Source organism: Symphalangus syndactylus, chromosome 11 (assembly GCF_028878055.3).
Source record: "Symphalangus syndactylus isolate Jambi chromosome 11, NHGRI_mSymSyn1-v2.1_pri, whole genome shotgun sequence".
NCBI lineage: Eukaryota > Metazoa > Chordata > Mammalia > Primates > Hylobatidae > Symphalangus > Symphalangus syndactylus.
Window position 1 is genome coordinate 114,094,331 of NC_072433.2, and position 23,940 is coordinate 114,118,270.

The 23,940-nt window shown below is 41.3% G+C and overlaps 1 protein-coding gene across 1 annotated transcript in view; it reads right to left on the bottom strand.

The window, feature by feature from the left end:
- Positions 1–14,461: 14,461 nt before the first annotated feature.
- LOC129492703 (RNA-binding protein 15) overlaps positions 14,462–23,940 on the bottom strand; it is a gene marked incomplete at its 5' end in the record, with an annotated part of 51,843 nt that continues 42,364 nt past the window's right edge. Inside the window, 2 exon segments of the mRNA XM_055297898.1 lie at positions 14,462–14,576; positions 15,963–16,071. Coding sequence (XP_055153873.1) covers positions 14,462–14,576; positions 15,963–16,071 — 224 coding nt within the window.

A 23,940-nucleotide genomic window follows, 5' to 3' on the forward strand; every position in this document is an offset into this window, starting at 1 on the left:
TAAGTATTACTAGTACCATTTTACAGATGAAGAAATGGAGGTTTAATAACTTGCTCAAGTTCTCACAGCTACAAAATGGTAGATTTGGAATTCCATCTCATGCTGTCTGACGCCTTAAGCTTACCACTATAAATTCAATGTGTACTCAGTGGTTTTAAAAAAGATACAAAGCAAACCAAGGTCAGGAATGAATTCGTTAAACAAACCACACTGATTATGTGATGTTGCTAGAGGCCACATTAAGATAGTAGAATTTACAAGTTCTTTGTCACTTCAGCATTTTCTGATAGGCTAAAGAGGGAATTTTGTGACTGTCAGCAGACTACCTATGGTTATTTTTGAGTTGATGCACTCTGATAAGACTTAGTTTTTCTGGAAAAAAAAAAAGTCAATTGATAAAGCACATTCCACCTAACAGTTGCTGATAGGATATCTTTGAAGAAGGAATCTGGGATCTAGTTATAAACACCTTGGTGGAGCACGAGTATCTTAGATATTGTGGAATGACAGAAAAGCTTACTAGAAATGTAACTCCACATCAGCCTCCAAATCTCATTTATTGTTGGAAAACAAAGGTTTATAAAATCACTTGGACTTATGAAACCTGATTTCACCCAGTGAAGGAAAAGAATGGATTCACCAAGGCCAACAATGAAGGCTTTTAGCACTGGTTATGAGTAAATCTCTCTAAGGAGCCAAAAGTTCACAAATTTTCAGAATTTGAGTTTAATCAGTAAGAATTTCTTGGGTTTGTAAGTGATAGCAGAAGACCTAGAGCCTCCACATTATTGTTTTGGTTAGAGGGAGTCCTGTAGAATGTCTGGGAATCCCTGAGAACTCACTGTGGTTGATACCCTCTTTGGGAGTGCCTGGCTCACTGCCATGAGCTCACAGGACCAGTTTAGCCTCTAGGTCCAGGGCCTACAGTGCTGGGGAAAGGAGCTCTGCTTGGGAAAATATCTGGAGTCTGGCCAGGAAAAGTGATTGTCTACAACACCAAAAAAAAAAGGACAGTCATAGCAAAATTAATAAACATTTATTAAATGATCACAAAATTGAACGCTGTCAGCTTCATTAATGGCTGGGTTTAGCATTCATAACAACTTCATTACATTGGAAAACAGTTTTTAGATGAGATGCTCTCACCAAGTGAGAGTTCCTGAGTATATGTGATGAGTGTAGAGAGATTATATTTTAACTTTTAGCCACATAATTTCACAAGCAAAATTTTAAAAATCCTTTTATAGAAAAATTATTAAGTGTGAAATGTATATACCTTTTAATATGTTTCAAATGATGTGAAAGAATGTTTTAAGAATATGAAGGTCTTAAGACAGTTCTGGATCTTGTACAATTTTGTTCATTCAAAACATGCTTATCGCCGGGCGCAATGGCTCACACCTGTAATCCCACCATTTTGGGAGGCCAAGGTGGGTGGATCACCTGAGGTCAGGAGTTCGAGACCTTCCTGGCCAACGTGGTGAAACCCTTTCTCTACTAAAAATACAAAAATCAGGTGGGCGTGGTGGTGGGCACCTATAGTCCCAGCTACTCAGGAGGTTGAGGCAGGAGAATTGCTTGAACCCAGGAAGTGGAGGTTGCAGTGAGCTGAGACTCCATCCTGGGCAACAAGAGTGAAACTACGTCTCCAAAACAAAACAAAAACAAAAAATGAGCAAACAAAAAAAATGCTTCTCATTAGGCATTTGACTTGTATGTCCTCCTCTAGGTCTGGACTGCAATTCTAGGCTATGCGCTACCAACCTGGATAGGACTGGTGCAGGGATATTTGTGTGCTAGGATGTTCAGAACTCACCTGGGTTGAGTTTTTCAATGGTCATCTGTGAGGCAGAAGCCTGGCGTAGAGAAAGCCTGCTGCCACAGTCTGATCTGTAACTCCTGACATAACTCCACAGGTACTTTAGAGGACACATGACTTGTTCTTCCAGAGATGACCTGGAGCCAGGGTTCCCTCTTAAGGCCTCTGAAAGGTGGCCTGTGTGGGTGTGGAGGGAGGCATCTTCACTCCTGCGCTCTTAGCTTTGCCTCTGGGAGAGCAGGAATAAAGAAGTGGCCTTTGATGTCAATATGTTCCCATCAGAATGCCTTAGAAAAATAATGTATGTCTTGGCAAGTAGTGACTGTCATGCCAGCTCTGTTTTACAGTAACTTGGCTCTGTGTTGCCACTCAACGCAACGTGCAATTTGAACTTTGACTAGGAGGGACAGTCTCAGTAATTGCCACGATTAGGTGATGCAATTGTTTTGGTGGAGGTATTCAGAAACTTGGTAGGTTTTCTTCCTTGGTGTATTTCTGGACTTTATAGTGAGCATATTTATCTCATGAGTTTCCCATCCTCAGGTCTGCAAACTCTGCAGGAAATGAACTGTAAGGGCCAGATATTGTGTTATGCTTAAGGTCATGGAGAAAAACAGTGGCAACCTCCCAAAGAAAAGACAGGCTTCTGAGTCTGGGATGTGCTGGGTCAGTGGGGTCACTGTTGACTCCCCCCAGGCCAACCATTACAGGAAACAGAATTATAAGCCCGACTCACCAGGGGGAATGAATCTCAAAAGCCTGATTTGTATGTCCCCTTTGACATTTTAAAAACTCTGCTCTTCTGCCAGACATTCAGAGGAGAGTGAAGTAAATTTTAAAAGGAGAAAAATGTTTATTTGTTTTAAAGCTTGCTCAGTAATCCACTTAGGTCATTTACATAAACAACCTTTCCGTGTAAACACCATTAATTATGTAGTATAACAGCCAAATAAAAGTGCTAAAAAATAAAAGTAATTGTAGAATAAATTAGTATGGCTTCAGTGCACAAATATAGAGAAACTGTAGACTTTTACATTTTATTGAAGGAAGTAGATGTGTGTTTTTTCTTTTGTTTGAGCTACTAGGATGGAACCAACAAATGACATTTTACAGATGGATACCAAAACTGTTAAAGTTTAAACCCATACTGGTGATGAAATTACGGTTTTTGCAGGGACCTTGACTCACGCCTCTTTCTTTATCTGTCTTGAAAAGATTGTGGGGCAAGATAGGAGTTGAGTGTCCTGTGGATTTCCCCAGAAGATTTGTTGGAACAAGACCATTGTTGTCTACTCCAAAATCAGTAGCTTCCAACCTCCTTTCACCTGTAATAACAGAAGATTACTTGTGTCTGTGCTAAAGGAAATGAATCGAGTGCAGCCTGCCAGGCACAAAGAAGAAGGGCAGAAACTGACACTGTTGAGGAAAGATGGCATAGGGAACCTTGTAGTAACAATACCAGGGCACATTTATGTCACCCTTTGTAGTACTGCAAGCGTCTTTATAGATATCATTTAATTTGATTCTTCACAATAATTCTGTAATAGACGGCATGCATTTTTATCAGTCCCATTTTACAGACAAGGCAATTGAAGCTTCGTGAAGGAAATCACAATGAAGCTGGAATTGGAAAGCATTTCCTAACTCCCACCTATATTTTTTTCATTACCCCATTCATAATTCTTTTTAAATGTAAATGAAAAGAAACATGGTTCAGTTCCTAGCAATATTTTGTGCTATGTAGGATCTTTTAAGAATGTTGAGTGCATTTACATCATTTCCTTAGGGAAAGTTTTGTTTTACCTGGACAGGCAGGAAATGGAGTTGAAATGGGAAAAGTTTTTCATTTTTATGGATTAAACCCATCTGTTATGTTCACTAAGGCTAGATCATGGAGGAGGATAGATTTCTCATGGCATAAAGAGAGGAGAGTAAAATGCACCTCCTTTATTCCCTGGCTCAGATTTGCCCCCATCCAGGGAGTACTGTCCAGACAAAACAGGGCAGCCAGCCTATCAGTCAGAAAGAAAAGATACTGTGGCCCTCAAACATGCCCCAGCATACTGAGCAGTCTTCCACAAAGTTGAAGTTAACACTTGTTGCTCAGAAGAATTCTGAGGGATAATTTTTTTGCACATATTTGAACCTCCTTCAGAGACATATGTTTAAATATTTTACTATATTTTCTGCTGTGTCTGCACAGGACAAAATAAAGGAAAATTTCCAATTTATTCAGAATAATGCTGACTGAGTACTTACTATGTGCCATAGTCAAGCACTGGAATGCTAGTGTTTTTTTTTGTTTTTTCCTGAAACGGAGTTTCACTCTTATTGCCCAGGCTAGAGTGCAATGGCGCAGTCTCAGCTCACTGCAACCTCCGCCTTCTGGGTTCAAGCAATTCTCCTGCCTCAGCCTCCTGAGTAGCTGGGATTACAGGCATGCACAACCACGCCTGGCTAATTTTGTATTTTTAGTAGAGACAGGGTTTCACTATGTTGGTCAGGCTGGTCTCAAACTCTTGGCCTCATGTGATTCGCCCGCCTTGGCCTCCCAAAGTTCTAGGATTACTGGTGTGAGCCACTGCGCCCTTCCTGGAATGTTAGTGTTTTTTGTTTTCTTTTTTTTTTTTTTTTTTTTGAGACAGAGTCTTGCTCTTTTACCCAGGCTGGAGGGCAGTGGTGGGATCTTGGCTCACTGCAACCTCCACCTCCCGGGTTCAAGTGATTCTCCTGCCTCAGCCACCTGAGTAGCTGGGGTTATAGGCACACGCCACCACGTCTGGCTAATTTTTGTATTTTTAGTAGAGATGGGTTTTCACCATGTTGGACAGGCTGGTCTTGAACTCCTGACCTCAAGTGATCCACCTGCCTGGGCCTCCCAAAGTGTTGGGATTACTGGCGTGAGCCACTGCACCCAGCTTGGAATGTTAGTGTTGAACCACACACGTACCCCTTGTAATAGAGCTCACAGTCAAATATTAATGAAATGATCATGTCAATATTTACTGTAGAAAACCCATTTTCCAATGGGAGTAAGACCAGTAAGTAGTTAATTGGAAAATGCAGTTAAAGTGGGAAGTATGTATATGGTTTGATATATATATATATTTAATCATATAGGTATGGTTATATATATATTTTATTTTTTTACTTAAAATACATAAATGAACATTTATTTGCTAAATTTGTTAGAGTCAAGATGGTTTCTTTTAGGATCTGTCCAGTCATTGAAAGTTTACGTTATCTTTCTTGCATAAAGCCCACTCAAAATGATGGGATATACATTATCATCTACAATTTCCGGTTTCAGATACTCTAAAGTGGAGGGAAAACTTAAAGACACTTGTGAAGTGTCTTCACTAAGTGAATTCACTTAGATTTTTTTTTTTTCTGCAATCTTTTACACTTGTCTTGCCTACAACTAATTTAAGAGCAGTTATTTTCCCCCAGCTTTTCACATCTTTCCAAAGCATTTAACTGAGCTTTCATAGAAACAGTAACTCTCTTTTTATGCTCATATTTGATCAGTTTATGTGATATTTAATTAAACTACATAATTATAGTAATCAAGTACAACTGCCATAAACAGGTTTGGGAACAAAAACAACCCACTCTTAGTAAGCATAAGCTCAGCTAGTGGGAGTAGAGGCGTTGAGGTTACCAGGTGGCAGAAGCCTCAAGTGTTGATCGTGATCTGGGCAATCCATCAATACGTTTTACAAAGGGATTTGAAAGCATCACTTAATTCCCTGCGGTGCTGAATTAAGAGAGCTTCTATTGTAATTAACAACGAATAAATATTACTAAAGAAAAGCGGTGGGTGCCATAAAAGTCTGTGACTGGGGGATGTGATATATACATCACAGTCCTGGGGCATTAGGAAAGACTTGACTGTTGACCTAAGATCAGACGAAGATTAGAGTTACCTCAGAGACAGGCTGGGGCAGTAATCTGGAGAAAGCGTTCCAGGCAGCAGGAGTAGCAGGCTCAATGGTGTGAGGATGGAGGGAGGATGTGTTGAAAATGAGGAACTCAAAGAAGGCAGTGTGGGTGGAGCAGAGAGTGGCAGCTGGGGAGCAGTCCTAGATGAGGCAGAGAGAGGTAGAGGCCACTTCATGCAAGCTTTCCGGGCTCTTACGAGCAGGGGATCTTCATCTCTATTGACAGCGGGAAGCTGCCAATGCATGTGAAGTGAGAGTGTGCTTATTTGATCAAGAGCAACAGCCAATTTGTAGAGTTTAGACCCCCAAATCTAATTTGGGTGCTTGGATTGTATATTTTGGTAATCTAAATACACTATATGTAATGGAGAAAAAAAATTTTTTTTTCTTGACCTCTGGCATCAGAATTTCTCTTAGGGAGGGAACTGTCCTTATTCAGGAAAATGCATTCATCGGCAGCTTGTGGGTCAGAGATGAAGATCTGAGGATAGGTGTTGAGATAATAAAGAGATGCTAAATATCTCTGCTGAGAAAATAAAAGCGAGTGAGAGAGAAGGAAGGGGAGTTTTGTATTAGTTTTCTAGGCCTGCCTTAACAAAGTACCACAAACTGAGTGGCTTAAAATAACAGTCATTTATTCTCTCCACTTTGGAGGTTAGAAGTCTGAAATCAAGGTGTCAGCAGGGCCATGTTCCCTCTATAAAGCTCTGGACAGAATTTTTCCTTGCCTCTTCCTGGTTACTCCTGGTGCCTGTGCAGTCCCTGGTGTTTCTTGGTTTGCGACTTCATCTCTCCAGCTCTGACTCTGTTGTCACATGGCATCCTCCTTGTGTGTCTCTGTCTGTGCGTCTTCTCCTTTTCTTATAAAGATGCCAGTCATATTGGATTAGGGTCCACCGAAATTACTTCATCTTAACTTGCTTGCATCTGCAAAGGCCCTGTTTCTAAATAACGTCCCATTCACACGCACTGGAGGTTAGGACTTGAATATATCTTTTTGGGGGACACAATTCAACCCATAACTGGTGTAAACAGGGAGAGGTGAGAAGGATCAGAAAAATCATGAGATGATAAGGGGTTAGGGTAGCTACAGCCATTAAGAAATTGCTGGTGGTGGAATGGCTGAGCAGACTAATAATGCATTTTAAAGTGCTTTTTGAAGACATAGAAGTAGCCAACAAACATGAAAAAATGCTCAACATCAGTAATCATCAAAGATATGAAAATCAAAACCACAATGAGATATCACTTCACACCAGTCAAAATGGCTATTAAAAGTCAAAAAATAATAAGGGCAGCAAGGCTGTGGAGAAAAGGGAATGCATATGCACTGCTGGTGGGAATGTAAATTAGTTCAGCCACTGTGGAAAGCAGTTTGGAGACTTCTCAAAGGACTTAGAACTACTATTAGATCCAGTAATCCCATTAATGAGTATATACTCAACGGAAAATAAATCATTATATCAAAAAGACACATCCACTCATATGTTCATCAAAGCACTATTCACAATAGCAAAAACATGGAATCAACCTAGGTGTTCATCAGTGGTGGATTGGTGGTACATATACACCATGGAATACTACGCAGCCATAAAGGAGAATGAAATTATTTCCTTTGCAGCAACATGGATGCAGCCAGAGACCATTATCCCAAGTGAACTAACGCAGGAACAGAAAACCAAATACTGCATGTTCTCATTTATAAATGGGAGCTAAACATTGGGTACACATGAACATAAAGATGGGAAACACAGACTCTGGGGACTATTAGAGTGGGGCGAGAGGCAGTGGATAAAGGTTGAAAAACTACCTATTGGGTACTATGCTTACTACCTGTGCGATGGGATCATTTGTACTCCAAGCCTCAGTGTCACACAATATACTCATGTAAAAAAACCTGCACATGTACCCCCTGAATCTAAAATAAAAGTCAAAATTATAAAAATAAAGATCTGATCCAAAAATAAATAAGTAAAGTATCTTTCTTCCCGTGTAAGACATGACAGCCTACAAAATGCCTCCCCACTGTGCCCAGGGTGATGACTCCCACCTTTTCAGCAACACTTCTATTACACATGTGTTTGTTGATGCTTTGGTGGAGGAGATGAGGGGGCAAAAGACAAGTGGGGTCACCGAGAAGGACTTGGGTCCCACGTTAGGGTTGCTGACATAAAGGATGCAATCATAGGAAACCTCCAGAGAACAATTCAATAGATGTTGGAGATTTCTCAAAGGACTTAGAACTACCATTAGATCCAGTAATCCTATTAATTACTGGTGGTGGGGGGTGGGGGTGGGGAGGGGAGGGTGGCGGGAAAAAGTAATTCTGTGATTGTAAACCACTGTTCCTGTGTCCTGGTCTCCCAGATATTCAGAGAAATTGAATTTCCACAATCTCTAGCATGTGGGTTTGGAAACCTTATCTCCATCTTGTTGGGCAAGGACCAGGGTTTCAAATATAGTTATTAAAAATCTTCCTCTTCATTTGGTGCTGTCAACCCTTTAAGGGTACAGTGCAGGGTTTTTGCTATATTTAGAGTGCTTATGAGTTACTTAAGAAAAACACACCCCAAATCCTGTATTCTACATCTCTTGCCCTACCATTTTCTAAATATCAAAATTCTGAATAGACGATCACTTTGATGGTGGGAGAATGTTCCCTGAAGTTCAGTTTTTAGGTCTTGTCAGTTTCCCTTCTTACTTCAGTAAGACTTACGTTTTATTTCTGGATCACTGGCTGAGGCACTGAAGCTCTTTCACGCCACTCACTCAGGTTGGTGGTTCGACTCTCAAAACAAAGGAAATGATTTCCTGCAGTGAGTCCAGATGTTTGTGTTTGGCATTATTGCTATTAGCCATCAAGTCTGAGAACTGTACAAAATTAAATCCATCCTTGAGGCCTAGAAGGGAAGACAATCTTAATAATAGTTTAATGTCCTCAGAGTGAAATATCCTGAAGTGGGGGAAGAACACCCATCTCCATGAACTACAGTCCTATACTGCAGCCTTTTTGTTCATATCCGTGCTTCATTTACATTGGTATTTAACACAAATGTGGTTTTAAAGCATATCAAAGCCTCCTTAAAACCTAAGTAACTGGCAAATGGTTAGAATAATTAATAAAGCAGGTTTTTGTCTGTTTATTCTGTAAGCAGTTCAAGGAAATCGAGAAAATTTGCAGCTGGCAAAGGTATTATTGGTGGCTAACACATCGCGCCTCAGTAGAAACTTTCATCATCTCAGTTGTGTCATGAGCACTGAGGCTGCCCAGGCAAAATAAAGTGAAAAGCAGGCAATTACCCAGATACTGTGAATACAATATGAGTCTGTGTTTGGATATTTAGGCAAGAAACCTTTAGGGTCTTCTCTCGCTTTGTGAACCCTGCATGGATTGTTGGTTAGAATGGCTGCATGGTGCTCTACTTTACCCCTGAAGGAATTGGCTAACCCATCCACTCTCCTGAATTATGTCAGAGAATTTGTGTTCTCTGGCTGCTGAGAAAAGATAGGTCCTCTTGGTGACTCTCAGTCATCCTGTTAAGCCTCTGAGAACCAGCTGGTTTTTTGTTTGAACCAAGTCATGTCCACATGACTCCTGCATGCTGAGGGAAGGTGTCCTCAACAGAGGCCCTCATGTCTCAGCAGTCCTGAGATGACCCAGAGAATGCTAGAGGAATGGGCTCTGAAGTTCCCTCTGACCCAAGGCCTATGCCATGTGCCAGTTCTGTATATGGTTGGTTCTTTTCCATAATTCCTGCTCTGCCCTTATTAGTCCTCACAATAACCCTTTAAAGACAGTTATTCTGCCAACATAAAAGGTGCTAGTCTTCTATGGCACCCTGGCTTTTACCATACCCCAAGCCCAAGACCGTCTTTTCAAAGCTCTGTGTAAACTCTAAATGGTTACCACACGTAAGAAAGATTAAAACAGAGGGGGAAAAATATCTCAGCTTGACCTAGCCGCATTGGTGCTGATTACCTTGCAGATATAAAGCATTCTTACATTTTAAACATTTCCATTCTTTAATAAGAGCAAGTCAAAGTTGGCCAGGATTCAGAAGAAGTCTTTTGAAATGGTAATATATTTAAGAAGGTTCTTTATAAAATCAAGAGTGGTAGCTACTTTCTTAGTAACTTCCAAGAGTGGAAAAATCAGGAAGACTGAAGGATATCAATACTTTGACAGGTCTGAATGTTAGAAAGTGGGGATCAGTTATTCTCATTAGTCAAAGAGAGAAAACAGGAGTAAGGCATAAGTTTGGTGGAATAAAAGAAAGTTAATCTAAGAAACACATAAGTACAATGAAACTGGCTTTGTCCTCTTGTACTGCTGGTGGCAATTCAATTATCATACAGTCATATTTCTTATTTTGTAATTGTTAATTGGTTAAGGCATAGAGCATTTCTGTGAAATTCTTCTTTCTTTCCTCCCAAGCATGTGTGTGTGTGTCTGTGTGTGTGTGTATGTTTGTATACAAAAATGAGGAAATGGAGAAACAGCAGAGACATGTGTTACTAGCTGCCTCTCTCTGGATCTGGGGAAGGCCCAAACCCCAGACTTACTGTTCCTTTCTGCTATCGTGAGGTAGATGGTCACCTTGAAGACACTCAGTTTCTTTGCCACCAGGTCTTACTCTAGGGTTATTTGTAGCTTTTTGGTTTTTCACTATTTTTTCTGGTCATCATTGATTCTCACATAAGTGCAGATGATGAGGGAGAAAATCTAACTAAATGGAATCCTTACTACGTGTGTCATATTTTCTCTGCCCAGTGCCTGTCTTAAAAGCTTATCTGATTGTATATTATCTCTCATAGCTTGCTTGGACTCCTCTTTCCTCTTGGTCTTGGGAAAAGAGACAGAGGGAGAGGTGTTTAAAGGTAGTTCGCCATGGCATGCTGCCTGTACTCTTGCAGGTAATTTACACGGCACATGGACTCCACCATTGCTGTGTGCTGTAACTCAGTAACCCAATGGTAGCTTGACCTTCAACAGCTGCTGAGCCTCTCTGTTTCTAAAAAGGGGCAGAAGAGGCCATTAGAGCAAGGAAATAACATGTGGCTTTCCAAACTGCATGAAATACATCTATTGTGACTAGATGAATTACATATTCATGAAAACTGTGAAATGGAAGACAACTCTGCTTGCCAAGCCCTCACGTTGGCTGAGCACAAGGCCCAGCAAACAATGCAAAGCTCTGGCTCTCTCACTTATTTACCTTGCCAGTGAACATGTACTGTGCAATTACAGGTTCTACAAGTCATGAGAGGAAAGCTGGGAAGAGTTCTGCGTTTCCAAAGAAAACTGAATTCCGGAATTATTACATTTTAATCTCATGCCAATGAGCATTTATTGAGTGGCCACTGTTCTAATATTATCCTAACAAAACTGCAATACTGTATTATTAGGAAAGGAATTTACTAGTCAAAAGTGAGTCTGCACACACTGTAACTATCCCCCTTTGGTCCATTAAACAGGATGTCTAACTAGTATGTGTATAATGACTCACACCAAGATAAGAGTTTTGATGTTTCTATTTCTTATTACTTACTGTTAGAAGAGAATCATGGAAACTCTTTCTACCTTACAGATAGGAAAAATGAAGCCAGACATGTTAAGTGACCTCCCAAGGGACGTTGTCACTGGCAGAGCAGGGAAGAATATTGCATTGCTGTCTCTTGACTCTGAGTTCATATTTACTGTACCAGAGCACTCATATGGATTTGTTGTTAGTGTTACAATATCAGTAACAAGGATGACCAAAAAGATTTTGACATTTCAAGTGCTCTCTGTGGTTCTGTTCGTAGTTCATCAAGGGCATAGGTGCAATACTGGTTAGTATCATGCATGTGCTGTTCCTCTTAGCTTCAGTCCTTTCCCCTTCTCCACCCTAATATTGTTTCATCTTTACATTTTCTGCTGATCTGGGTGAGCTAAACAGGCTCACTGGTAGCTATTCAAACCCTCTTCTTGGGGTTTCTGTACTGCAGAGGTTCCAAATATGATTTAGGGCTCTGTTAGTCAGATGCATTCACAGAAGACTTAAAATCAGAATTGAGTTAAATGGCAAGAGCTGTGTGGTCTGTTAGCCTTTATTATTCCCCCCAGCAAGGATCTAACAGGAACCAACAATTGTACCTTAAAAATTGCAAATGAGGTGTATTCCTGGAGCCAGTGGTTGCACTGTCAGTCTTTTGATTTCCAAGCTTCCTGAATATGGCAGAGAAGGCAGCTCCACTTGGGAGTCCGGTTCTGCAGTATTCTTCTAGGATATATTTCTCCAGGTTTCACAGAGGCCATTTTTCCTGACCTTTCAAAGATTTTGTTAGCACCTGATTTCCTGTATTAAATCCTGTTCTACTTAAACTTGCTAGAATGGTTTCTCTGATCTACAACTGAGTCCTGACTGATCTCCTGCTCAAAGATCACCTGTAAGGCCGTCTGCACCCTGAGTCATCTGTCTGTGTTCAATCACATCATAGTGCATTTAAATCTCTCTCTCTATATATATAAGTGTGTGTGTCTCCTATGCCCAGACTACAAGGTTATTCATCTTTTAGTCCTGCTATACCTGGGACAAAGCTGAGCACATAATATTCACTTAAGAGATGTTTGTTTGAATAAATGGATGGATGACTAAATGCATAGGAACAAATATCCTGTGATGCTTAGTTCATGGGAGAATGAAAAACTTGTTGAAAATGCAATTTTATTTCATATATATGCCATTAGTGTATTTTATATAATAAAATGTAGAAAGGCACATACTTTTAGCTTGATATTAATCATTACCTCTTACTTAAACAGTCAAATGGGATTTGCTGCCTGGCAGTTAAATATTTTGCTATCCTCGGAAGACTAGCAATGTGCATTGATGAATGTGAGCCTTACCTCTTAGCTTCTGCCTCTTCCCCATTACATTTCTTCCTGGGTGAATTCTGGACAGGTGCTACTAGATGCCTCATTAACTGCATGGAGCTTTAGAAATCATGGGTGAGATGATCCCTTGCCAGAAAGTAAGCCCTGAATTCTTTAAACCCTGTCCTGGACTTAAAGTACTGTGATTCTTTCTGTGTTGCCATTGGCGACAGACAATGGCTTAAGGTGCCAAGAGCTTGAATTGATGTTATGTCTTATCTTACTCTGCTCTTCCTTCTTGTCATTATTCAGTCCTTTCTCTATCATTTATCTGTTTCATTTCTCCATTAATATTTATTAAGTGCCTACAGCTTACATAGTAATAATAACGGTAGTAATATATACATTCTATTTTTAAAGGCTACTGTAAAAAATTTTCACAATTTATAACTAATTTAATTCTTGCTAAAATTTTCTGAGGTCAGGAGAGTAGGCACTGATATTCTCATTTTATCTGTTGAGGGTTGAGAGACACAAAAAGAGTAAGTGTCCTGCTGAAAGTCACACGGTAGAGGTAGGCCTACGTGGTACCAAATGACATGATCCTAGGTTCAGTGTTTGTCCTGATGCCATTTTTTTTTTGAGATGGAGTCTTGCTCTGTTGCCCAGGCTGGAGTGCAGTGGCACAGTCTCAGCTCACTGCAACCTCTGCCTCCCTAGTTCAAGTGATTCTCCTACCTCAGCCTCCCTAGTATCTGGGATTACAGATGCCAGCCACCACACCTGCCTAATTTTTGTATTTTTAGTAGAGATGGGATTTCACCATGTTGGCCAGGCTGGTCTTGAACTCCTGATCAGCCTCCCAAAGTGCTGGGATTACAGGTGTGAGCCACTGCACCCAGCCTGATGCCATATTTTTAATGGTAAGAAACAAGATGAAGATAGAAACACAGACTTTAGAATATCATATCTTTAGGACTTTGCACCATGAACCAGTATATTATGTACATGTAGACATAGAGGAAATATCTTGAAGAGAGTTTGAAAATCCCTCAACTCAATTATGCAAGATATTTCTACCATTCATGAATGTAGTGCTGCATATATACACAGCACCCAATTGGAGAGAGCAGGCAAATCTCAGCTGGTGATGATGCATCTCTTTGGCATTAACAGTCCCATTGCAGCAGCAATCAGAGGAGGCCACACACCCACAGTGCTCTGCCCTGGCCTGAGCAATATTTCCAAGTAGTAGACCAGCCAGGGGAGGGGAATCTGGGTGGGAGAAACATTCTAGAAACCAAGTCAGTTGGGAATTGATTTAAGGGTCTAGGGAAGAGAGAGGGAGAACAGGAGAGGAGATGGTGAATCATTTTCTGTGTGACACCAGAAAGCAATATACTTATACCAGTGGGAAGAGCTACAGGGAGGCAGAAGAATGTGTTTTCTGACAATTATAGGTGTCCAAAAATGAGCTGGACCACACTGGAAGGTAATAAGCTCTTCATTATCAGAAATGTTCAAGAAGATGAACACCTGTCAAGGCTGCTGTAAAGGAGCCGCCCATGTGGGGAGATTGGTGTCATCAAGTTGTCAGACGCCAGCAGGCTAGGAGCTGGTGGAGAAGCAGAGCTCACCTAAGGAGTCTGATTTAGTAGCTCTGGCAGTATGTAGAGAATCTTTGTTAGAAACCCCTAGACCAGAGCAGTGGACTCCACGGTGGAGGGTACAAGATACATGAAATCCCCTTGATATTTACATTCTATATAAGAGTAAAAAAAGAAAGTAGGCCTACTAACATTTGATGTCTAGTGAATCAGACAGTCTCTTGCCACATCTGGGAGGTCACACAGGACACTGCAGCAAGAGCAGGAGTCCTCCAACACGGAAGGCTGCAGCGGGATCTTCCTTTGTTTGTTTACATTCACATGTTTCCATACACCTGTAGTTTAACTGTGCCCTGTGAAAGAAATGTATCTTAAATTGCAGAATTGCGAATAGTATTATCTTTAGCTTAAATGAAATGGGAAATAAACATGACAGTTGTTGTGTCACAAAGAGGTTTGTGGGTTATCTTGGGGTGAAATAAAGCATAGTCTAACTTAAAGTTGTGCATTTTTCTTTTTACAAGAAGAAGCGTGCAATCATGCAAGTATGCTGACCTCCTGTGACAAGTGGCAGATGGCAGTAGACTTCTTAGACAGTTTTGAACAAATAAACACACTTACTGGTCCCATTTAAATGCATGGACCAGGCATGTTCTGCTTTAAGTGGGTTAAGTCATTGACTCATGACACAGCCTTAAAAAGTAGGGACAATTAACTCCATTTTACAGATGAGGAAACCAAGGCTCGGAAAGGCAAAAAGTGACTTCCCCAAGATCACTCAGTAATCAGTGAAAGAGTGGGGTTTAAAGGAAGAGTCTTTCTCAGTCAAATAAACTAATTTACTTCTCTAAGGTGAGAAATCAGTTGCTTTTTGAACAAAGAAAACCAAAAACTTGTGCTATGGTAAAAGCATTTTGAAAATAATGGCTGAAAATGTTTCCATCTTTAATGTTATTTTTGTTGCCAAAGCTGTGTAAGTGTATAACCTTTAACAATCCGAACACTGTAAACTTAGAAAACCTAGTAATAAAATTTTAACATCGATTTTAAAGTGAAGGGTTTCAGGATATTTTGAAGAACCCATTTATTAAACATATAAAAATACATTAAGTTCTAATTTGCTGGCAAGAATTAATGATAGAGCAGGAAAAAATGAAATTCACTAGCAAACTTAAAAAAAGAACTTTCTCATAACTGGTGGATGCAAGTTAAAATAAGTTTCATGATTTAGTAAGCCCAGCCAACAATGCATCTTTCCCACTTTTGGATCAACATATTTTGGAGAAGCATCTTTCTCAGCAATGACAGCCATTAAGGCTGCACCAAACTTTCAGATTCCTCTATCACAAGGAACTAAACCAAGATTTTTCTTTTTTGTAATGAAGCATATTCAAGTGGATTATTTTCAGTAAGAAATCTTATCAGTGGTGGCAGCTTTTTAGTGAGAGTAAAAATTCTTTGTATGAAATACAATAAAACAAAAATTGTTTTAAAACATTTTATCTTCACGTGATCTTTTAAAGTATTGTGCATGTGTTATAATGTTCATAATGTGTCAGTACCATAGTGTGTGTACATAACTTATAAGTGGATATATAGAAATAACAGGGTGCCTACTCAGATATTTTACTAAGATGGGACATGGTCAGCTGAGTTTGGAGACTACTGGATGTGACATCCTTCAGTGTCCTTTCCTTAGCTTGGAGTCTTCTAGTCTGTGGTAAATGATCTCCTCTTACCTGAGCTGTGGGTGATAAAGCCTAAGTACCAGGAAGATGCTTCCCTCCAAGGCAGGCAGCACCTCATTATCCAGCTCAGTGCCCACGAACCCATCCAAGAAAGCAAAAACTGAAAGAGAAAAACACCCGAAGACCCACATTTCCAAGTGAACCAACTTGATTTAAGATTTGAAGCTATTTGTGTTTTGTACAACATCTAATGCACTGTTAATGTTCGATAAATAACAAATCATGTTATTAATAATTAAGAATTGATGTTTGTGCTCCTGTGAAATGTTTCTCAGAAGAATTATTCCCCATTCACTCATAAAGAAAAATGAGAAGAAGAGACAGAGAAATAGCTTTTAAGGAAATTTAGTTCCAGCTACTTTGTGTGCATGTGTTTTTTCCCCTCCCTCTTTGGTAAATCTGATGAATAACTGAGCAAGACAAGACCCGGAACCAGCCTAAGCTGCTTCCGCACCCCCTTTGTCTCCTATCTTTAGGTGGGAATGTCTAGAATGTTGAATTATATGATTTTAAAGTGCTTGACAAACATTAATTAACTGGGGGTCGTTCTTTGTTTGAAGAGAGTTATATCTAATTGTGAATATGTCTCTAATTATCTGTTCCTCTTTTTGACTGTAGTATTATCTAAAATGTGCAGTATCTGATTTGCTTGTACATTTAATTTGGTAGGCTTTTGAAATAGGTGGCAACCATGAAAAAAAGGGACATACAGTCACCTTAATAAGAAAAATAATTGTGTGAGATTATACTTATGCTCATGTATATATGTATTACATGAATCTACATACACATGCACATGCAACCCTCCCCACCACCACATACATCCTTCCTTCTGTTTGTAACCACGCTCTCTTTTAAGCCATGAATTTCGACAATTTTGGTCACCCACACTGAACTGGACTTCATTCCTTCTGAGCTAGAGGGATTGTTGAGATTGGCTTTTTATTTTTTATTTATTTATTTATTTTTTTGAGACGGCGCAATCTCGGCTCACTGCAAGCTCTGCCTCCCAGGTTCACGCCATTCTCCTGCCTCAGCCTCTCCGAGTAGCTGGGACTACAGGCGCCCGCCACTACGCCTGGCTAATTTTTTTGTATTTTTAGTAGAGACGGGGTTTCACCGTGGTCTCGATCTCCTGACCTCATGAGCTCCCAAAGTGCTGGGATTACAAGCGTGAGCCACCGCGCCCGGCCGAGATTGGCTTTTTAATAGCAGAAATCAGAAAAGCTCCCTAGAAAAGTGAATTAATCCTCTTGCAAAAGCAAGTGTAATTAATCACGAGAGAAAACTGGTCATGCATGTCAACTGAGTCCAGGGAATTGGCTGAGCATTATTGATTCATTACCCACCACGACCCCTCCTCTCACCTCATGCAGAAGGAGAGGCGATGGTGTGGACGGCAGCCATACCTGAATCTGGCGCGTGGACCCGGAGAACCAGATGGATTACAAACTGTGAGAGATACTGGGCTCATGTTTTGGATAGGCTGTGCACACTGTTAATTAGGATCATAGATTTGAACAATGTCTAAAATAATTAGCCAGGGCGGGTATGTGCCTGTGCAGGGGTGGCTTACAAATTTTTCTGTTGCTTAGAGAAATTTTCTATAGTAACAAAGGAATAAAATGTAAATTAATTCACAACTGCAGGACTTAAACTTAGTATGCATTTCAAAGTTGACTTCCAAGTAAACCACATACCAAAACCTAGACATGTCAGTAGCTTATAAATACTGATATGTATGTCACTCTTAGCCTCATTTCTTTGTACTGCTCATCAGCTTTTAGAGGCAGTGTCACTTGGTGGAGACAATAGGCCTGAATTCAAATCCTGCCTTCATCATTTACTCACATTTACACACCACAGACCTTAAAATCCTTATCAGTAAAAAGAGAATCATAGTACCTGCTAGGGGTGAATTGTGTCCCTCCAAAATTCATATATTAAAGGCTTAATCCCAGTATCTCAGAATGACTGTAGTTGGAGACAGGGCCTTTTACAGAGGTGTATTAAGTTGCAGTGAGGCCTTTAGGTTGGGCCCTAATCCAATCTGACTGCTGCCCTTATAAGAAGAGGAAATTTAGACACAAGCAACATCAGGGATGCATGTTCACAGTGGGATCACCAAGTGAAGAGGGAGAAAGAGGGCAGCCATCTACAAGCCAAGGAGAGAGGCCAAGGAGAGAGGAGAGAGAAAACCAATCCTGCTGGCACCCTGGTGTTGGACTTCCTGTCTCCAGAACTGTGAGAAAACACACATCTGTTGTTTAAGACACCCAGTCTGTGGTATTTTGTTATGGCAGCCTTAGCAAACTTAAGTAGTACCTTTTACATGCTTATTAGGCAGATAAAGGGGATGATTTTTGCATAGAGCCTGGCATATGTTCTCAATTAATAACAGTTGTTATTGTAATGTAGATAATCAGTAAATATGATCTCTTTCCTTTCTCCCTGAAGAGGCTGTCATTTCCAGGACTTCTTAGCCCTATTCCATGATATCTATTTGAAACCTGACTCCAGGCAGTATGACTCTTTCCTCTGTGTCCTATAGGATTCTGCCAACCCAGTCTCCTTATAAGCGGTCAGCCAGCCCTCCCTTAACGCCTCTTATTCCTGTCTGGATTCTTCCCTCTGGTTATTTTCAGGCCTGACTTAAGGAGACAGTGGTTTCTCTGTGATTGGCTGCCCTACCTTCTTCTTTCCCTTCAAAATCTACAAGGAAAGAGATGTCTACCAGCTGTGGAGGTGACTGTAAAAAAGAGTTGGAGAATATCTCACTGTGGTACTGCTGATGTCCTGTATTTCTGTGCTTTTTTCATTGACATGGAGAGGTGTCTGGATATCTAATGGCTCCACGTTTTGCATAAAGTCAATGTAGGTGTCATCCCAGACACAAACACCAATACCTGTGATGTGCCCACTTCTTTTTGTTTTTTTTTTTTTTTTGAGATGAAGTCTCGCTGTGTCACCCAGGCAGGAGTGCAGAGGCACAATCTTGGCTCACTGCAACCTCAGCCTCCTGGGTTCAAGCAATTCTCCTGCCTCAGCCCCCTAAGCAGCTGGGACTACAGGTGTGCACAACCAAGCCTGCCTAATTTTTATATTTTTAGTAGAGACAGCATTTCGCCATGTTGGCCAGGTTGGTCTCGAACTCCTGACCTCAGGTGATCTGCCTGCCTCAGCCTCCCAAAGTGCTGCGATTACAGGTGTGAGCCACTGTCCCCGGCTTCGCGCTTCTGATGTTTAGCTTTGGAGCTAGGTAAATTAGCACAAACCCACATCAGAACACTTTCTGTCCTGATCCCAAATGAAGCAGTTGGTGATGTACAGCCCTGCTGATCATGATGGCCTCGAGTCCAGCCCCTGCCTGCAAGGGCTGTGTGTGCTGGCAATTGTTCAAGGGCCTTGCTCATCTCCGGCTGAGGAGAGAGGATCTGCCATGATGGCAGTGTGGCACATGGAACCAGAGCAGAGGTCCAGGGGCTATTTTTAAGATGTTTAGGATGAAAGAGATTCTTCAGAAAGAAAATTCAGAGGTGTTCTCTTTCCTTTATGGGTTAGCAAGCTTGCTGGCTAAAACCATTACTGTGTTCAATAATTTAACAAGTATTTACTGCATGCCCACCAAGCACAAACCACTAAAATCCTCCATGAGGAGCATAATAATGATAAAAATGTCTGATGATGTCATAGGCATTGGATTAATTCCTTTACATATTATTACTGACTTTATTGATAACATTTGTCAAATATCTGCTATGCAGTTGGATGTCTGTTAAACAGTTTACATGTACTTTATTTTTACAGTTACCTCATAAGGAGGTACGCATCTCCATTTCACAGATGAGAACACTGAGGTTCAGATAATGCTCAAGGTCACAAAGCTAGTAAATGCTGAAGCCAGGAGTAAAACTCAGGTTGTTCTGATTCCAAAGTCTATTCTTTCTTTATTCACTTGCCCAAGAGATAGTTGAGAAAGAAATATTCTGTGTTAATTGAGGCCCTTTGTGTTCTACACTTGGAAATTGCTCTGAAGAGGAACATTCTTCCCACAAACAATGCTAGCTTTATTTCACCCAAAAGATATCTCTGGTGTGATTTCTAGAGTATTGCCCTGGGTGCTCAAATCTGCCCACCACACTCAGCAGCCAGCTTTCCACTGATATTTGAGAGCTATTCCTTTGGGTTAAAGTTGTGCCCTGTAGCGGGGAATGTTTATTCCATTATGTCATTTGGCCTTCATGAGAATGTGCTTATCATGTTTTATTCTCTTGGGGTGCTGCAGAGTTCAGTGCAGATTGTGTAGGGAAAGCTGGAGAGCCAGGGCTATAGAATGTGTGAGAGGTGTGAGGTGTGGGCCCCTCCAGGGTGGAGCAGACAGTGAGGCCCAAGCCTTCAGAGGGAGTAGCGGCGTTGTGTCATTGTGAGCTGGATTTCCTGAAGCTCAAGGCTGCTCTCTTGTCAAATCCATCTAATCCTCAGCTGGACGATGGCTTGGATAGAGATGTTAGGGAATGGGCATGTGAATAATAAAACACTCCATTTTCCTCAAATTGATATCTAACCACGTTCATTCATATCCAACCACATGCAGCCCATTTGAATGGAAATACAGTTCTCTCTGTTTAATCCAACTACAACGTAATTGTACTACTAACTTATATTTATATCATGCTGACCATTTACAAAGAACTTTCATAGACATCACCTCATCTGGTTATTCCAGCGAACTCTAAGGAAGACAACTTTCTTCCTTTTCCTGCTAAGGGACTTGAGGCTCACATGAATTAAATGATTTGCTCAGGATCACAGAGCCAGGCAGTGGGGGAAGTGTGGGGAAGCACACCTCATGTTTGGGTTAAAAAGCCATAGCTCCTTTGGCAGCATCAAGCTGCTTCTTTGACTACATACTCATTCGCCTTCTAGAAACCTGAAAATGTTGGGCTCCCCAATCACAGACTGGCTTCAATAAACAAAAAGGCTGACCTAAGTCTTTCTATTCTTCCTGGGTATACACAGTCAGTCTGAAGCCCAAATTATTGAAGCACTCCCTCTAATTCTGCTCTCACGGGATGGCTGTCAAGGATTGCAGCTGGTTGCGAGCCAGCTCTGCTGTTGAATGGGTGCAGTGGATAATGTTGTTGTTTTGGCCAGGCTCCTCAGATCCCTTTTGACTCTGTGTGCCAGTGGGTTTGGTGAAATTTGCTTTCAGTAGCCAGTGCCTGTGGCTTTGTTTCCTAGAGAGCCTCTGGTTGGGCAACTCTGAGGTGTTGCTTATGACCTATCCCAGAGCTCCCCTGTGGGATCAGGTGAAGTCACTGAGTGGGTCTTTACCTGAGGTCACAACTTCACTTGATTCCCTGCCCTCCCCAGTTCTGCCTCCCTCACTCCCTCATCAGTGATGTCTGGGAGGACTTTCTCACTAAATCACTTGCTCGTGAATCCTCATCTCAAATTCTGCTTCTAGGGATGCATGAGAGTGGGTGCATGAGAGCTCTGAAGCAAAGCTCTATGACCCATCCTCCCTTGCCAGGGTGAGTAGTAGGGAACGGGAGCCAGGGGTGAGGAGCTCACCTTAAGATAAAGGGCATCAGAAGTGTGTCCCAGAGTCTTTGGGTTGTCCTAGTTTTGTATTTATTTTCAGATCTTCAATTAAGTAGTTATAATGTTAATTAGTTGCCTGACCTTAAATTATTTAAGTCTCTGAGCCTCTTTTCATATCCCTAAGATGGGGATAAATAATATTTTCCTCTTAGGGCAACGATAGGGATTTAATGAGATAAGACAGGTAAAGTGCTTAACATATTACTTATAAGTGGTGTTCAGATATTACTACCTAGTCTTCTTCCAATAGTTTGTGTGGAAATTTATCTAGTAGCATTCTGGAAACATTGCCAATAGAAAGGGTTAAAGTCACAGAATAATTCTACAGCAGTGCAGCCTTGTATTTCTGTGAATTTCATAGACTTAGAGACAAAAGCTGTTTATACTCATGTAATCCAAGTGTCTCTGGATTTAGCAGCTGCTGATTGCAAATGCAGTCATATATGAAACCCCAAAAGTCAATAGCAGTGAGCAAACCCCCATTTGACTGGCTTCTCGTTGATTCAAGGAAGGGCAATCTTTTATAGAGCCCCCTCCAAGGGGTGCTCGCATAGGTCCACAATTATTCCTCATCAGTTTGCTGAGCCCAGATGTGTAGCTCTACATCCTTTTGCATGCAGCTTGCCATGATGCTCCTATCAGTGCAGCTATTGGTGCTGCCGCTGCTGCTAGGGAAGATGGAGATTCCCACACATGATGTCATTTTAAAAATGGAGTCAAACCGCTGCACCTCAAACCTTATGATCCCCATTGTTGCTTTTGTGAAGATGGAGGATTTTTCTTTTCTTTTTTTTTTTTTTTTTTTTTTTGCACTCAGTTGGGCAAGTGACAGCAAAGTTGTCTGAGACCACAGTGGTTGCTGACAGAGCTCTTTCAGCTACAGATGGCAGGCCCAGAGCTCTACAGTAGCCAGGTCCAGTAATTCCAAGAGACAATGAAGTGCTAGAACGCTCTCTCCTTGTCTTTGTTACGTATGCACAGGTGCTGGTAAAGCACTCCTGAAGAATCAGGAATATCTCTGTTGTGCCTCAAGGTCAGGGAACCTGATGGCTACCACATCTGATGCTGCCAAATGAAGAGAAAGTTTCTTCTTGAGAGAGAGAGAGAGAGAGAGAGAGAGTGCGTGTGTGTGCGTGTGTGTGTGTGTGTGTGTGTGGGGGGGGGTACAGGTGGAAGGGTGGGATGCAGGAAAAGCCAACGGACCCATAATGAGTTTACCAGAGCCCAAAGAGTTCCAGCATTTTAATATATTTTCAGGTAACACACAGAACCTCCTTTTCCTCAGGACAAACACATGCTGTCAGTCTCCTTGTGTGGCAGTGAATTCTGGAACCTGCCACATCCTGTAACCATAATTACCTCCCCACTACAACTTCAAGCCCTGTTGCAGGGTCTTACCGCAGAGATAAAGCAATTACTATTTAAAACCACGAGTGACTGCGGCAGCTTCAGCCTGTAAGGAAGTAGCATAATTTCTCTCTGGAGAAAGTAGCCTTCTATTTAGCAAAGATGAGGCCCCCAGGGCATGATTTGGGAGGAGGCATTGAAACAAAGAGATAGCTAAACCAATCAGCATAAAAAGTAAACAAGGATTTTCCAGGGGAGAAAAGCAGAGAAGAGCAGACAAGAGCGCGGGAGGAATGAGGGGTTAAGCCGCATAGTGGAAGACTGTCAGTCAGTGGGGAACACCACAAGTTGGACATCACCAGTGGCTAGGGAATATTCAAAGACAAGGATGTTTGCATTGCCGTTTCAGGCTGCTTGCTCTGTGTTGAAAGGTAATCGCCTGCAGTGAGGCCTGGTGTGAGTGGTGAGTGGTGTTTCTGGAAAATCAAAGGAAAGAGTCTTCGTTCCAAATCTGAGTAGTTAGAATACAGAGCAAATGGAGCAGCCATGGGATGGGTAGGTGCCTTTGGGGGGATTCAGAGAAATATTTAGGAGGAGACTGGGTTTTTATTAACCATAGAATGGGGTGAGTGTCAGCCAATTTCATGTAATTCTCAGAAAACAGGAAGACTTCAACTGATGTCTGGAGGACAATCTACCCCCTTGCAATCTGACTTTCACCCACCTGCTGTATATGTCCCATGTGGCTGCGTATGTCTGAATCTCAGTAAATTTCTAGGTTTTCTTTTTCCCAGTCTAAGGAGGCTCCTCAGACTCATGCAAATCAGTGGAGGCAAATGGATAAATAGGAAGACAAGTGTGTGTAATTGACATGGGGAAAAAGCAGGGCTCATGGGGTGTAATCATGAAGCAATTTTATTTTGCCTTCCCAACCCCTGGGTAAAAATTTTAGGTTGCTAAGCACAATCTTTTATTCAGCAAGTCCAACCATAAAATATCAATACTCCAAACTTGATTT